This window comes from Dermochelys coriacea, chromosome 2, assembly GCF_009764565.3.
Source record: "Dermochelys coriacea isolate rDerCor1 chromosome 2, rDerCor1.pri.v4, whole genome shotgun sequence".
Lineage (NCBI taxonomy): Eukaryota > Metazoa > Chordata > Testudines > Dermochelyidae > Dermochelys > Dermochelys coriacea.
The window spans coordinates 158,468,771-158,486,333 of NC_050069.1; the positions used below are offsets into that span (position 1 = coordinate 158,468,771).

At 41.5% G+C, this 17,563-nt stretch overlaps 1 protein-coding gene across 5 annotated transcripts in view; it reads left to right on the forward strand.

The window, feature by feature from the left end:
* The window catches only part of PLEKHG4B (pleckstrin homology and RhoGEF domain containing G4B), a 168,166-nt gene that overhangs the window by 61,583 nt on the left and 89,020 nt on the right, over nucleotides 1-17,563 (forward strand). For all 5 annotated transcript variants that reach the window (XM_043508576.1, XM_038390722.2, XM_038390724.2 and 2 more), the window contains one exon: nucleotides 1,220-1,417. Coding sequence is in view for 3 of the 5 variants with exons in the window: in XM_038390722.2 (XP_038246650.1) it covers nucleotides 1,220-1,417 (198 nt within the window). In the remaining 2 variants the exon portion in view is untranslated. The remainder of the gene's footprint in view (nucleotides 1-1,219; nucleotides 1,418-17,563) is intronic.

Below are 17,563 nucleotides of genomic sequence, written 5' to 3' on the forward strand. Positions count from 1 at the left end.
TTATTTATACAAAAATTCTGTAGTCATCTACGTATTTCCTGTTAATGTCAAGATTTTTAATATCTGTGTACCAATTTTCTGGATTCTGTGGGATATATTGTCAAGAGTTCTCCTTAACAAAACTTTTTTTGCTCAGGACAAAATCCTGTTATCAGAACAATATTGCCGAGTGGGGAAAAGTGCACCAAGTCAAGCGAATAGGGTTCAAATCTGTCTGTATACAAAGGAGCTGGCTTATCAGGATCACGGTAGGGTCAAAGGTGCTCAGTTTGTATTGAGCAGAAATTTGGCAATGTTAGCTGAAGCTAGGCAAAGGGGCAACATTAGGGGAACAAACTGGTGGAATCGTGGTGAGACAAGGGATAAAAATACCATTTAAACAATTGCCCTTGTGTGTAGGATAGGTGGGGTCTCCTTGCTAGTCTGATAACAGAAGAAACAGTGGGGTTGAATGGCCTCATCTATAGACCTGGCTGCCAGCTCTAAAAGAGGGTAATTGTCCTCCCCTGACTGTATTTTCATTGTTGGTGCCCCCTTTTTGAAACTGAATTTTTGCTTTAATCCAGGCTTGATTATTTCTACCAGAAATAGTAGGTGAGGTATTTCCTCAGGAAATTCTGTACCTAAAAAAGGACATTCTTGTATATGTACTGAGATCCTTAAAGGAAAGCATTCTTTCACTCCATGCAGGCGCTCCTCACAGAACGACTAGAGAGTTGCTATCACAGTGTTTATATTATGTTATAAACGTAAGGTGATATTTCAACTTTGTTCATAAATGTTATGTCATGATATACATCTATATCGTGCTGTGTATGTGTGTGTATATATACATATATAAATATATATAACACTTAGAGTATGTCTCGTTGGAAGGATTAAGAAATACACTTTGACTGAAGCTTAGTGTGCCAGCATTTCATATTTTGGATAAATGACTGAACTTGTGTGAAGATGTTTCAACTAAATCTGATTCTAAGAAATGTTGAGCTTCACTGAAATTTAAACAGAGCTGAATGAGGTTTAGATTACAGAAGTTGGGACTATCATTTTAAAAATGGCTAAAACACTTAGTTACTGTACAAATTGGACAAAACAGAAGAACAGCCACCCACCAGTGTACACGCCATGAAATCAATAGATTGACATTTTAAAGTGTTTTATGTAAAGTTAGATGTTTGATTCTCATAAGGCGCTGTCATGTTGCTTTTTATTTCAGGACTCGGAGTCCCTTGACACCTACATCCAGAACACTCTCTCTGCATTATACCCACCTTTCGAGGCCACAGCTGCCACTGTCCTGTGGCAGCTTTTCAGCATAGTTGAAAAGCTGTATCGAGGAGATGGCCTCAGATGCCTAATTGATTTCCTTGTCCCTGCCAAGAGAGCCTTACAGTGCATTCAGCAAGAAACCTGTGTAAGTATAGCTTACTCTGGCAAAACAGAGGCCTCCTTTGTTCCTGACTTGGGAAAAAAGATAAGATGGAATTTAATCTCTGATCTAGAGAGCTCTTTTAGTCTAGCAAATAAAATTTTGGATAACCAGGGAACAGTGCAAATTCTAAAGGTACCAAGGAGAAAAGCGACAGAGAATTATTTACCAACCTTTTTAAAACTGTGTCTGGAAAAGGAGTTGACTTGCAAAACCCGAACAGGAAATTAGCTGCAATCTACAGAAGTTGTTGATAGCAAAATTTGGGAAGGAAAACAGTCTTTTTAACTGATAATTATTTTAAATATCTCAGTGCAGGCACAGAAATGATAGAGGACCAAGATAAAATATTTGCAATAACAAAAAAAAAAAAAGCGTAAGTCTGGAAGGTATTTTTAAAGAGAGCAGATATTGTAGCAAAGAAATTATTGTGATTATTTTCTTTTCCAGGCTGGCTAAAATCCTGTCCAGTGATGTGTCTGGAGTATGGAGCTGGCTAGGGCTGTACAGTCCACTTGGGTTCATGGCCACAGAGGTTTAAGTCCTGAGGGGTGACATCCTCAGCGATGGGGGGAGGATTTTTCCAGTGATTGATTGATTTGACAGACAATTGGAGGGAACCTTGGAGGACTTATACTCCTCTGTCTCAGCACTCCTGGCTGGCATATCCGATATGATATAGCTGACAGGGAGTAGAGAAGTCAAGACCAAGAAGAACTACCATTGCATGCAAATGGCAGATACAAGCAGCCTGTCAGCTCCTCCACATTCCAAATAAGACATCTCCCCTATTCAAGTTTTGTAACTACAAGGACTCTCTTCTGACCACCTTCTCTCTCTGCAGCAGTTCCTCAGAGCTGACTGCAACCCTAGTGAACACTGTGGGTCCATGATGCAGGAGAGAAGAGTATCATTCGATGGACAGAGCAGAGGGCTCCTTTGCATGAACTTACCACATCCACAGTTTGGTTCCACACCATGCTGCATAGATGCAGCTCTCATCTGCCCCTATTCTATATTCAGTCTTGCCATCCTCAGAGCTGGAATTATTTATCAGTCACATACTGTCTCTTTTGGTGCCTAGCAGCAAGGAACTTCTCTTTATTATGGTGGTCCCAACCTGAAATATAATGGTACTGTGTCTGGATTAGCTTTCCTTTGAGACATGCAATAGAAATATTCAAAGACAGAATTTTAGGAATCCATTTCTCTAGAATGGGAATCAACTCCCCTTTTTCCTTTTCATTCTTCAGCACTAGTCATATAAACATAGGTGAAATATGATTTTCATTTTCCCCAAATCATTATATGCTGTTGGAGATTTTCAGAAAATGCTAATTGTTGTCTCTTCTCTGGGTTGTCTTTTCCACCTGAGTAGATTCATTTAGATTTCTGATGTGTTTACACTTGGTAAAAGAGTATCAAATACTTAATCCTCCCTCAGAACTTGAGGATAGACTAGATGATCTTTTGAGGTCCCATCCAGCCCTACATTTCTATAACGTCTGTGAAATTTGCCATCCAACTGAGCTGTTGCCTGTCTGGTTTTGTTCTATGTTTCATTTTTCTCCCCCTAGCTTGGCATGTTTGGTGAGCTTCCTTTCGATTCTTTGCTGCATGATACTCTTGAATCATTCTCCCCAACCTGTTAAAATAATAATGCTCCTTGGTTCAGGTTTTCGGCATTATCAGCAGGCTGCCTCTGCTTTCCATTCCTTTAGGTTTAAATTTTAAAAAAAGTTGTTGGTTTTTTTTAACATCATTAGATTTTTCCAGAGTGAACTACTCTTGTCTTTCTGCAGACCTCCACTGCCACAACTTTTCCTGCTTGCTGCTAAGTGCCATGTTCAGCTCATGAGATCCAGAGATAGCATTCAAATTAGCAGTGATGCTTGTTGGTGAGCAGGCAGGAAAGAAAAACGAGGTGGATATACTTTCCCAGTATTTTTGTACCTAAAAAAGGATTGGGGTTCTGTCTGACGGGTGGGCTGTGTAACAAGATAGCAGGCTTCTCTGTTGACCCACTACTATTAGCAGATGTTAGAAACCTGCATAGAACTCCTGAAGTTAGTAAGTGTGGCTCATTAACTCCTCCCAGGATACACAGAGAGGCTGGAGTGTCTCTCAGGGCAGAGGTGATAGGAAGCTAAGACAGAAGAGATCCTGGAAAGGAAACTACTGGAACAGCCATACTCAGGCAGGAAACATGGGCTTACACTGAGATTTAGGTTGTTTGTTATAAGTAGGGCTCTTTGTCTGTCATGGAGGTTGTAGTCGTCACGGATTCCATGGGGTTCTTCCCCTGCAACGGGACCCCCAACTCCACCAAGATTCAATCATGAGTATTTTTAGTATCAATCATAGATAGGTCATGGGCCATGATTTTTTTTGTTTTTTGCCTGTGACCTGTCCATGACTTTTACTAAAAATACTCATGATTAAATCGTAGCCTTAATTATAAACCAACCCCCCAAAAGAGGGGTGACCTGGACACTAGGTCAAAGTCAATGTGTACTTTTGAGGACGGAGGTAGAGAATTAGATCACTGACAGACTGTTCTTCCCATCCTTAATATGTCTTGCCTTAAGTCATGCTGTGTTACAGCTGCATCTGTAGTCTTCTGCTGTGCTAAACTGAGGAAGGAACTGAATCACCATCCTGCTTAATCATTCCTTAGTGAGTTATTGGAAGTGCTCCAAAGTAGATATGACTTACGTAATGGATAGTTTATGTACTTGGTTTTCTTTGTTTTTATTGTAGCATAATTTGTTTTGATGTAGGGTTTTTTGAAGGCACTGAGTTGTATATGTATTTTTCCATTAGGTGGGGAAATTATTCTTAGATCATTCTTTTAAATATATTTTTAGCACCTAGCAATATGTCTTTTTTATGTTTGTATTTTGTCATGTGGCTTTGCTACAGGTAATGGCTTTCATTTAACAAATTTCTTAAGAGTCTTAAAACAGAAGTATACCCAAACAAAAAACTTTAAGGTGAAGTGAAGATTGCAGTCAGGTATCAGAGTTCTGAACATGTACTACCTCTATATTTCTGTCACTCACTCACTCACTCACTCACTCAGAGACCCAGGAAATTCAAAGTTAAGGTTGCACTTATAAGAAACCCAAATATTTGAAATTATGGAAATTCCCAATTAAGATAGCCAAATTACTTTAACTCGGCATTTGTAAAGATGCCAGGCCACCATTTTCCCTCCTTTGCAGATGAAGTATCAGAAGTAGATGGCAAAAAATGTGCATTTTATAACCATCAGAAGGGTAGCCGTGTTAGTCTGTATCCACAAAAACAACGAGGAGTCTGGTGGCATCTTAAAGACTAACAGATTTATTTGGGCATAAGATTTTGTGCATAAAAAAATCCACTTCTTCAGATGCATGGAGTGAAGATTATAGATACAGGCATAAACGAATATTGGCACATGAAGAGAAGGGAGTTACCTTACAAGTGGAGAACCAATGATGAAGGCCAATTTAGTCAGGGTGGATGTGGTCCACTCCCAATAATTGATGTGGAGGTGTCAATACTGAGAGAGGGAAAACTGCTTTTGTAGTGAGCCAATCACTCTCAGGCCCTATTCAGGCCCAAATTGATGGTGTTAAGTTTGCAAATGAATTGTAGCTCTGCAGTTTCTCTTTGAAGTCTGTTTTTGAAGTTTTTTTGTTGAAGAATGGCTACTTTTAAATCTGTTGTTGAGTGTCCAGGGATATTGAAGTGTTCTCCTACTGGTTTTTGTATGTTACCATTCCTGATGTCTGATTTGTCCATTTATCCTTTTACATAGAGACTGTCCGGTTTGGCCAATGTACATGCCAGGGGGGCATTGCTGGCACATGATGGCATATATCACACTAGTAAATGTGCAGGTGAATGAGCCTCTGATGGTGTAGTTGGGTCCTCTGATGGTGTCGATAGGGGGACAGAAGGCAACGGGGTTTGTTACAGGGAATGGTTCCTGGGTTAGTGTTTCTGTGGTGTGATGTGTAGTTGCTGGTGAGTATTTGCTTCAGGTTGGGGGCTGTGTGTAAGTGAGGTTTTATAACTGGTTGCATCCCCACGTGTCTCCAATATGAAGTGTTCTGCTTTCTCACCACACTAACATTTTGCTTTTTTTCATGCAAGTGCTAAAATTTTACAATCAGGAAGGTTTGTATATGGAGCCACACTAGCTCTGCCTCTAATGAAATTTAGATAATTGACTAGGGCATGCAGTGGTTAAGGTCAGAGCTGGATTAAGGCAGTGGCTTTAGGGGCTGCAGCCTAGGGCCCCGGCTCAAGGGGGAGGTCCCACAAAAATAAATCACAGTCAGAGATCTATGGGCCGCTAAAAGGGATGCTCAGGCAGGCTGCCTGCATGCTGTGGCCCCACGCTGCTCCCAGAAGTGGCTGGCTGCTGGCATGTCTCTGTGGCCCCTAGTGAGGGGGTAGGGAAAGGCAGCTCCATGCGCTGCCCCCATCCCCAGCATCATCCCCACAGCTCCCAAGGGGTGCGCAGAGACGTGCTAGCAGCCAGCCACTTCTGGGAGCAGCATGGGGCTATGGCAGGCAGGCAAGCAGCCTGAGCCCTGCTGCGCCGCTGGCCAGGAGCCGCTTGTGGTAAGCACCTCCCCATTGGAGCCTACACCTCACAGCCTGTCCTCCACCCCAACCTCCTGCCCCAGATCAGAATCCCCTCCTGCACCCAAACTCCCTTCCAGACCCCGCACCCTTTCCTGTACCCCAATCCCCTGCCCCAGCCCCCTCCTGCACCAAATTCCCTCTCAGGAAAAAGACTTGTATACAGGGGCCCCACAAAATCTAATCGCTGGGCCTAGAGGAGACTTAATCTGGCCCTGGTTAAGGTAGATACAAATAGTAGGGGAGGTGCTCCCATCACACCAGCTGTGGAGGAAGAAGAGCTGTTAATCTGTTTTCAGCAGAGGAGGGGCAATGTGTCCTATCAATCCCCTTTACTTTTTAATCCGTTGTCATGTGAAATCATAGGGCCAGATCTTAAAAGATGCTGAGTACGCTCTCGGATTCCATCGTGGTTTGGCCCTTAATGAAGAGTCGGGAGTGGCTGCTTGTTTAGTCAAGAAATTGTAGAGTAATTTTTCCTGCAGACCATATACAAATATATCTAAGACATTCTAGTTTTTGTGGTCAATGACAAGCTGAAACTATAATGGGTAGATAAGGTAGTCTGGGTTTGTCAGGACAGCACTATATGGGCAGAATTAACGTAGTTTGGCTACCAGGGAAACTGAACTCTGAATTTTATGGGGGTCTGACGTGGTGGTTTGTTTATTTATGTTTGACTTGTTAATTCCGTACCCTGCAACCTTAGTGTCAAACCTGAGACATTTCCTTAGGTTTTGTTTTTTCCTAATATCCACAGGAAAGGAGCCCTGTTTCTGCAAACCCTAGGAGGTCTGCAGAAGGAAAGGCCTGATCCAGTAGAGGTTGGGAGGGGTGAGGAGATTGCCACCTTGGTCATTTTGCCACAGTATCATGCTAAGTACAGTCTCCACCCACTCTCCTGTGAAGGAAAGTGCGAGGGGTGGGGGTCAGCAGAAACAGAGCAGAAAAACTTCCCTCCCTCTCCTGTTGTTCCCCAAAGGGGACTGATGAATTCCTTACTGAGTACCCCTGCCACAGGCTACATGCAAGCATTCACGAGGAAGGATGAACCACTTCACTGTTCCCCCTCCTGTCTCCTTCAACTTAATAGGCCCCATCAGGTCTTTGTGCACTCTCCTTCCCACCTCCTTATCAGCTAGCTTTATTAGGCTCTTTGAAGGCCTCCTGACTCCTCACGCTGTAAGCCAAAGGTTCATAGCCCCAATGAACCGCCTATAGTAAGGAGTGGTGGTGGGCCCAAAGAAGTACCAAAGGCTTGTGGGAGATGTGGTTGAGTATAGCCCTCAGTGAGCCTAAGGCTCAGGGGAACTGAACTTCCAATGAGACCATGATTTGCTGGAGGGGGGTGTATATGAGGCCTAACAATACTCCTAAGGCTTGACCACAGTCCTGCGCTCCTGCAGATCTCTGAAAAGGCAATGGAAGAGGACCTCTTCCCATCCTTCTCCCTTTAAGCCCACTGTTCTCTCTTCCCATATACCCTCACCCCCAAACAGTTTCCTCAGGCCTGCAGAAGCAGAGTTCCCTTCCTACAGCTCTGAGAGCAGGGGGCTTTTGGAAGAGGGATCCTGGGAGCCATGCTTCCATCAGGGGAGCTAGACTGACAGTGAGCCAACTTGAGAAAATTGTCTGTACATGCAGCCTCCATCTCTTCTCCCCTGCTCCTTCCTTCTACTCACAAAGAAATCTGGTTCCATTTAAACTAGATACCAAAAAACAAGAAGAGTAAAAATTGGGACAGATCCTCAGCTGGTGTAAATCATTCTAGTCTTAGAGGGCATGTTCTGCAGGGAATTTCTGCCAAACATGGTAGATTTAAAGATTTACCTCCCCCATAGTCCTGCTTTACAGCAAAATTTGTGTGTGCACACATGTGCAGAGTTTGAGCCTTATAACTGATTAACCCTCCATTCATCAAAGTGGGTAATATAAATCCTACTTTGTCCTGCTGATTTACCCTGTGCTGACACTGAAACAGTAGTTATGGAAAAAGTATTTTTGTCATGACCTCATTATAGCCAGAAGCCCAACTTTATCTCTAATCATGTTCAATCTAGAAAAAAGAAAAGTGCTTGTGGCACCTTAGAGACTAACAAATTTATTTGAGCATAAGCTTTCGTGAGCTACAGCTCACTTCATCGGATGCATTCAGTGGAAAATATAGTGGGGAGATTTATATACATAGAGAACATGAAACAATAGGTGTTACCATACACACTGTAACCAGAGTGATCACTTAAGGTGAGCTATTACCAGCAGGAGAGCGGGGTGGGGGGGAACCTTGGGGTGGAGGGGCAGAAGGAGAGGCCCCGAGATAGGACAGATTCTTCTGCTGGGCTAAGAGTATAGTTGGATAGATTAACAATATTGCTGGGTGGGTTAAGGGAACCACTGTTGTGTAGTCTCGGTGAGCCTGTTATATCTCTCATGATGTGTTTGACTATGCTTTGCATTGTTTTTGTGAGTGATATCTGGCTTTTTCTTTCACCTAGTATTTCTGTATTTCAGGAGCTTCTTAGTGGTTTCTACTTGTGTTTTCCCATTCCAGTATTCCAAAAACAGATCACTTGTCAGCATAACAATGCTGGTTTAAATGTCTGCTCTCTCTCTTTATTCCCAAGCCCAAAGCACTGAAGTTTGAATTTACTTGAATTTAAGTCTTCCTTCTTCTGTAAACTTGACACATTTTTGAGTCTTTCTGACCGCTCTCGTCTTTGCATAAAAATAATACGATTATGATTACATTACCAACAAATCCAAAACCTTTGCTCTCTATTGCTTTCCTGTTGTTTGCTGCACTTGGATCTTGGTACTGATGCATAGGTCTTACTGGAGCACCAGGGCTGAATTTCTTTGCACCTTATGTTCTTTTAAAGTCAAAGGGCAAATTTCCAGCTTCTCCTACATAAGTAGGTTTGTGGAAGGAGCAATAAGGCATTTTTAGTACACCTGAACAGGGAAACAGGCATCAGGTACAAAATATAAACTGAGGGCTAGATCCTTGGTTGGTGTAAATTGTCATAGCTCCATTGAAGCCAGTGGAGCTATGTATCTATACTAGCTGAGGCTCTGGCCCCTACTCTTTCCTGTAGCATGAAGTTGATGAGCCAGCTAGTATGCTTAGTAGCTCAGCAGAGTCCTACGTGGGAAGCCAATCAGGATGGAGATTTGCTAAGAGCCCCACCATCCTCTGTGTGCCTGCTAGCATATGGTACCAGGTATTGGGAAGAGTTCATGTTTCCCCTTTCAAGCTCTCTTCTCAAAGCATTCTCAGTTGCTTTGATCTCATGCAATCAGAATGCCTCTGAGCACTTCTGCGATAGCTCTGCACATCTTGGTACCACCAGTTCAGAAAGGGGGTAATTAGCCCCATAGAATTCAAATATGAATTTTTAAAGTGTGATGATCAAACTTTGTGTTGCTTTTGCTCCACTGTAGAGGAATGTGGAGACACAAAGATTGTTTAGATTGATAGGAGGGATGGGAGCATAAAATAATACATTTGTTAAAAAGTGTAAATATCTGTTCTGTTTGGAAAACTCACTGTTCACAACTGACAGTCCAAAAACATTGGGCTGCAAGATGTTTCTCCCATCTGTCCCTTACTGGATAGCACTAGATCCTTACTAGGAGACACGATCAACTCTCCTCTATCTCTGTGTAGCTTAGTCATGATCAGACAGATCTAAAGAGAGGCAGATCTCATATCTTGGTTTTGTCTGGTCTGCTAGCCAGGCTCTCCACCTTCTGTGGACCATGCAGGGGGAAGGGACAGGAAATCATCCGAGCAAGGAAATGATGATGTCACTTTCCCACTGTATCAATCTGCAGCTGCCTTCCTTGGGCCTTAGGGTAGAGAAGAGTGAAGATTCCTATCCTATGGTCTGCTGCTTTTCTTTCTTTCCCTATATTTCACCCCAAATGTTCCTACTTAAAGGCTTCAAACATTGCCAAGTACACTTTATCTGATCAGACAATATTGATACCTGGGATCTGAAACAAACCAAATTACTAGGATGATCCTCCTCTCCCCCACTCCCCAAATGCAAATATGAAACAAATTTTTGAGTCTTCACACATGCCACTACTCATTACAATTGATATTCCTTGATAACGGTCCCATATTAAGGTTTTTGGCTTCAGTATTTTTCTTATGTCCTTTTTTGGGTAAACATTTGGATCAGTTTTGCAAGGTGCTTCATATCTGGCAGATGCTGAGTGGACTCGATTTCCATGCTCAGCACTGCCCAGGTCTGAGCTTTAAATAGTGTCACTATTGAAAATATTGTTTAAAATCAAATGCACAGTTTATTGGGATCTCAGTAATCAAACCACAGCTCACAAAATTTAAGAGACATAAACAAGTATAAGAAATATATTGTTGGAGTCTGCAGACAGTTGGTTGGTTTCATAGCTCAGATTTTTCATTTTTAGTTATCTCTTTGTAACTGATAATTATGTTCTAGAGAGACTGGAAACTAAACATGTATTGTTATCTGGGTGCATGGAATCCTTTCGTTTTTATCCTTGTGCTGTCCATGCTGTCAGCCCTTGCTTATGCAAGTAGCTCTGATTTCCATGAGGATAACGGGATTACTTTTGTGACTATGGGTTTTGCAGGTTCAAGCCTTAAATCAAGATAGCCACATCAGTGAGGTATTTATATTTGGAGTGAGTAAATGATAACAACATGAGCACTGTCAGAGACAAACCATCAAAGTGTTTGGATTCTGTATTTCATGGGTACATGAAATTAATATAATGAAAAGGGACTTTGCCTGATAGACAATAGCTGAGGTGATTATTAAAACAATTAAGGATAATTAGTCATGTTAACTTACAACCTCTTTTGAATGCGAAAACACTAATTCAGAATTCGGAGTCTCTGCTCTTTGCTAGAAATATGCAAACCACAACAGCCTTATTAAAGTTTTCAGGTCCCAATCCTGATTTCATTGAAGTTAGTATTTCAATTGACTTCAGTGGGAGGAGGATCAGGTTGTGGGGATGAGGGTGGTGTGAGAGGGAGGGAAATTTTTGGCCATATTTATACTTGTGAACTGGAAATTTCTCAGGAATGCAACTATTCAGGAAATGATGTGAAGATTTACAGTCCTCAGGCTGTAATTTACCAGGCACTGAAGGATTTATAATCCAACATTTGTCCAAAATATAGAATCTCAGCAGCACTCAGAATAAGGGGTTTAATGACTATTTCATTGTAGTCACACAATGGACAGTTTTCTTGCCATAGCATATGCTATGTACTGTATGCAGTTATTCATTGCCTTAATGACAGAGGTTTCAATCCACAAAATGCCTTTCTTCTCACCCTTGTCTCCTTTCTTGTTGATAACTTCTAATTACCTGGCTGGGAAGCTGAACCTACCATTGCTTCCACTGGCAGTTTAAAAACAACATAATCTCCATAGCCTAAATAGATGCAAGAAAAATGAATTTTTGTTGATTTCATGATATTCAGAAAACAAATTAGAGACAGGAGAATCTAGAGTCATTTAAAACCAGTCTGGACAAAGCACTGTAGAAGATACTGTAGATAACAGAACTGGATTTAGCCCCTCCCTGGACAGTGAGTTAAATAACTCAATAGGTGTTTTCCATCTCAAAGTTTGGTAGTCTAGAGCTTTTCCTCTGGTGCCACAAAGAGAGGGAAGAGCAGAAGGGGCTTTGGAAGGGTGAAGGTATAGCTCCAGGGAAACCACCATCCTGTGCTCCTGCTGGATATAGGAAGGTGTGGAGAGGAAGACCAGCCAATCCCCACAACATCACTTCGAGCTAACCCAAACCAATACCTGAATGTAACAATAGTAACTCCCTCTGGACCCTCTCTGCAGCTGCTGTGGAGTGCCTTTTGTGCATAGGCCTCTGCCTCTAGGGCTCGAGCGTCTCTTTCCATGAATACTAGGCTGTGCTCCCTACCTGCTCTGCACTCCTCAGAACCCTCTTACCTGAGGCATTAATCACTAGGAAATTCCACAAAGACAGTCTGGTGGAGTTGCCTGGCTCCTCCGCCCTGCTTCTGCCTGTGCCACTGTGGGACAGAGCGATCTATGAACTTATCAATTAGCTCTTTTATATCTTCTCGAATTCAGTGCCTCTGTGGAATTTTTAAACACGTTGCATATGTGCATATGCTGCATAGGGGGGAAAACAGAGAGGGAGAGAGAATACAGAAAAACATTACTTTTCAAATGATAGTTTACAGCACTACTGATTTCTTAGTACACAAGACAAATGTGCCCATATGTGCAACTCAAGTAACTGATCTCTGTTTGGCAGGAGATATCAGATTGTTGCTGAATTAACCAGAACAAACAGTTAGAAGGAAGGAATTGGGGTGAAAAGTAACGTGTTTTAGTCCAGAGACATTTGTTTTACTGTTTTGTTTAAAATTTAAACAGATGCAGCTGTATAGTAATCAGCGTTTAACTTACTTATTAGTAGCTGAAAATTGCAAAACCTAAATAAATTCAAACGTAATCATTTTTATCGGCAAGTATTTCCAAAGTGTAACACTTGGGTAACTATCAAAGGGAGATACAGTCTACGCAGAAAGGCACCGAACAGGATCAAATGCTTAAACAGTGGATTGCAAAAGCAAATTATATGTGGCTTATGGGAGAACAAGTGATCAAGCAAAATAGGAGCTATGTTTTCAGTGTGGTCTCTGGGAAATAAGACATTTCTACTAGAACTGTGCACTTTTAACTCCCAAAACTTGTGCCAACGTAGTTTCTGGTTTTGCTTCACATGGATCCCCGGCTGTTCTGCTTCACTTTTAAGTTTTAGGTTCAAACCCAAAGCAAAAACTAGCTGATGCCCTGACAAGTTTTTCCTGGTGTCCAGATGAAACCAGGCAAAACCACTGGATTTCTAATGGCTTCCACCCAAAACCATAGATCTGTTGAAGTTCACGCCAAACTCTGCCCAAGTTTGGTCAAAAGGTTCATCAGCCTCAGTGACCCCTTCAGCACACCTGACACAAATTCTGAGTTGGTAACAAAACCTGCATTTGTCAAAATTGTACTGAAGTAATTATGTGGCCTAGTGGATAGAGCACTGGACTTAAATTTAGGGGACCTGGGTTCTATTCCCAGCTGAAGTTGCATGAACTTTCTGTGCCTCAGTGTCCCCATCTGTAAGATGGGGATAATGATACTAACCTCTTTTGTAAAGCATTTTGAGATCTACTGATTAAAAGCACAATGTGAGAGCTAGATAGTACTAAACTTTAATTGATACCAGTACACTCATTGAGGAACTGCCATATAACTGTAATGCCACTACAACTAGCCCTTGTGTGTATGATTTCAGACATTACTTGTATTGTTGGTTGAGGTATTTTATGTCTGATTTAATGTTATCAAAGAGTCTTAGGCTATGAACACTTCCATTGTATAATAGAAATCTCTTTCCTGGAGCAATAGACCGCCTTTGTGGTTGTCCAGTACCTTGGTAGATGAGCTTACTGATTAAGTCATTAGATTTGTGGTTACTGAGGCAGATAGCAGGCAGGCCCAGGGGATCTTTCTCTCTTTCAGGTCTGGACAGGTGCTTTGCATCTACAAACTATTCATTATTTTTTCTCTGAGCAAAATATTTTATCACTCTGTTGACAAAAATGCCACCACGTGTATTTTATTTAATTATTTGCTTCATTGATTTATAGAGTGCTTATTAATGTAGCAACTAAATCATCCTGTTACTCAGAAGCGTGCCTGGTCTTTATAACTATGCACAGGTTTTTAGATGCATCTGAATTTAATATTTAAAAACTAGTTAAAGTGATTCATAAGGATTATTATTATAATTTAATTATTTTTATTGTGCCAGGAAAGCAAGCTATTCTTCATTTATCAACCAAATTCAGGCTTTAGGGACAAATTCTATGGTGACAAAAAATAAAAACATCTAAATTAGAATAACAAATAAAAGCAAAAATAAAATGGGGTTGGAAATGAGAGAAGAAAAAACAGACAACCAAGGACAGCTCAGCAAGCAAGAGAGAAATGGATTAAAAAAAGTGGAGAGAGGAGGGAAGTGTACTGGGACATGGCCTAATGGTCGGGGTGAGTCTCCTTTGCCCAATCCTTCACAGATGTAGGACTCTGCTCCTATTGCTGAAGCCTTATTTGTGGGTTTGCCAATATGATAAGACGATTGCATAGGCTGGGTGAGAAAGGGATACCATTTCAGTGGTTAGAGGAGTGTGATGTAGCATTTTCAGAGTTGAAAAAAAGCTCTGGTGACTGCGTCTGTCTTGGCCTATCTGTGTTTCAAAACCCCTTTTCATAGTGGTCACAGATGCTAGCGCTTATGGTTTGGGGTCAGTATTGACATAGGAGCCTAAAGAACTTACGGTGGTGGCTTATTACCGCAAAAGTCTTTTCCGGACAGAAGTTATTGCACCACCCAAAAGGGACTCCTGGCAATGGCTACATCCATAGAACACTTTAACCAGTATTTGTATGGGAGGAAGTTTGTGGTCAGGACAGACCATGTTTTCCTGCAATAATTCTTTAGGTTCAGGAATCCTGAAGGCAGTTTGCCAGGTGGTTGGAAAAACTGCAGTGCTATGATTTCAGTCTCACACAGGCCTGGACATGAGCATGGTAATGCTGATGCCTTGTCCAGATGGCTTTGCTGGGCAGTTAATTGCAAATGCTGCCCCAACCAGGACTGCAAGGAATTGGTTGCTCAAGGGAATGAGTGTACTGAGGAGGAGATGGCTGTCTCTTCTCTTCCCATAATTTTCCAAAATGTTCCTGGTTCATCCACTGTAACAATGCATGTGGGATGGTAGAAACAGAGTTCAGAGCAACTAAAGCTTCTCACAGAGAGGATCCTGATATAAAAATAGTGTGTGACTGGAAAATCATTTGGCACCTAGAAAGGTGCCTCAGAATACGGTAGTGAAAACTTTGTGGTCACCGGGTGACAGCTTGTAGTTTTAAGATGAAATATGGCATAAGACAGTTGTTCTCAAAGCCAGTCCGCCGCTTGTTCAGGGAAAGCCCCTGGCGGGCTGGACCGGTTTGTTTTCCTGCCGCGTCCGCAGGTTCAGCCAATCGCGGCTCCCACTGGCCGCAGTTCGCCGCTCCAGGCCAAAGGGGGCTGCGAGAAGCGGTGTAGGCCAGGGGATGTGCTGGCTTTTCCTGAACAAGTGGCAGACCAGCTTTGAGAACCAGTGGTATGGGAGATGGGAAAAACCTGTGCCAAAGTATTAAGGTCTCAGATTTAATCTGTTATGTTTTGTAGCTTATAGGAATGGTTCACAACTTTTTTTTTGTTGGCATCTCCAAGTGTGAGTGTCTGGGGAGTTGGTCAGTTCTGCGTAGCCTCTGTTTTCTTTGTCAGCAGAAATTCCCCCTTTGCTGTTTGTGTGCCCAAGATAAATTACCTCTTTTTTTGAAACAATTCATGTTTCCTTAGGTTCAGTTTCAGTTTGGCAGCATTAAGCTTATCACAGACCATTTGTAAATGTATCAATTCTTGTTCAAAAGTTTTAGCATGCACGCAGCTATCATATAGATATAACAAACAGACTAAGAGTGGCATGCTGGGCAATACACTTTACAATGTGGCTGGTGCATTGCACAAGCAAAAAGCATCACTTTAAATTACCCCGGGCCTTATCTGCTATGAAAGCAGTCTTTTCCCTGTCCTTTGGTCCACTTCCACTTGCCAATACCCATTTTTAAGATCCAGTGTGGGAAAACCAGATTGAACCTGCTATAGTATTCCAGATATCATCTGGTCATGGTATGGATAATAATTCTTTAAAGTGACCTCATTTTAGTTTTCTATTGACCACACGTAATCTGATGTTTTTCCCTGTATGAAGGTCCTGTGGTTTCTTCTAACATATTAAATTAGCAAAAAAGTCCAAGAGATGTCTGCATTGTATTTGAAACATTTGCATCATTTTAATATTTGTCTTGTATGTAATATATCATTTAAAAATGTTTTTTTACATGATGATTTGCTGTTAGAGTGAATGGGTGACATTCTGGTTCCCTGAAGTAAGGGCTTGTCTGCATGGTGCATTAATCTGCCTTAGAAGGGTGTAACTTCTAGTGCACACTTGCGTGTTGTGCACTAACTGGCCCATGCGGACTCTGCTGGAGTACACTAAATGTTTTCTTGTGCACGTTAATGATGTGAGACTACATTAACTTTCACTAGGGAACTTTTAGTGTACACCAGGAAGGTCCACGCAGGCCAGTTAGTACACAGCATGCTAGTGTTTACTAGAATTTGCACCTCTCTAGAGTGGACTGATACACCTTGTACAAATGACCCTGAATGATTTCAAGTGGCCAGGATTTCACCTAGTCTCTCTCCAGTTGGTCTTCTTGTGCCAGACATATTTTTGTGGTGATTGTTATGGCTGCAGTATAATTTTATGTGGGGCTTCTTTGTTTCTTGGAGAAATAGTAATTCCTTTTCTGTTGCTTGACACTCTGTTTCTACGAGAGAATTCTCCATATGAAGTAGTACTACATTTCCTCAGTAACACTACAATATCTTTTTGGGGGAGTTTAAGTATGAGTTATGCCTAGAGAAACAGCCATTACCAGGTTTAGTAGCATTGATTTTTAGGGAATAGAGTTTCTTTGGTATCAAGACAGACTGTTTTTTAGAGAGCTTGTGAAGCTGACCGCTTGAACAATTGAAAGCTGCTTTCCAGCGTTCCCAGCCTCAGCTTTTTCTTTCCTCTTATGCCCACTGGACCAGCACATCTCATTGTCAGTCTGGAAGTGGTTGAAAATCCTTTTGCTTAACTGTTTTTAAACCCAGTTCTGGATGGCTGGCTTCCTTCTGAACTTCTCATCACCTTTCATGGCCTCTGCGGAATTCAACAATTTGTTTAAAATGTCATTAGCCAAGGAGCTGGGAAAAGATTTTTTTCTGCAAGTGAATGTTGAATGGTTAAAGACTGTGTGGTATTAGGGATAAACTGCAAATTTCAGCTTCTTTGTTTTTTCCAAAAATAATTAAGTAATTGTCAAAATGAGTAGATCTATAGAATAGGAATGTTACAGTAAGGTCTTGACAAACCTTTTGTTTTGTTATTGTGACATGTAAATAACAGTAGTCTCTGTGACTGTTTTTCTTTTTCATCTTTCTAGTTACACAAGTATGCTTTTTTTTTTGCTTTAAAATGAAATCTTTTCATCATAAGCTATGTAACATTACTGATCATTAAGAGCCAGACCTGTAGTCTCAAAGCCTTCCCTCCAAACAGTTAAAGCTGTTTGTAATTTTCATCTGTTACTGTGAATTTTAAACACTGAGTTTACTATTACAGAATGCTAAAAGAAATAAGCTGTAATTGTGTTTGCCATGAAGAGTGACTAATTAGATTAGAATAAAAGCTGGGAAATAAATAGAGGGAGAAAAAAAATGGTGAGGGCTGCTGCTTATTTTTATTCGGGTGAATTATCTTCTCCCCCCTCTCCCCCCATCTGA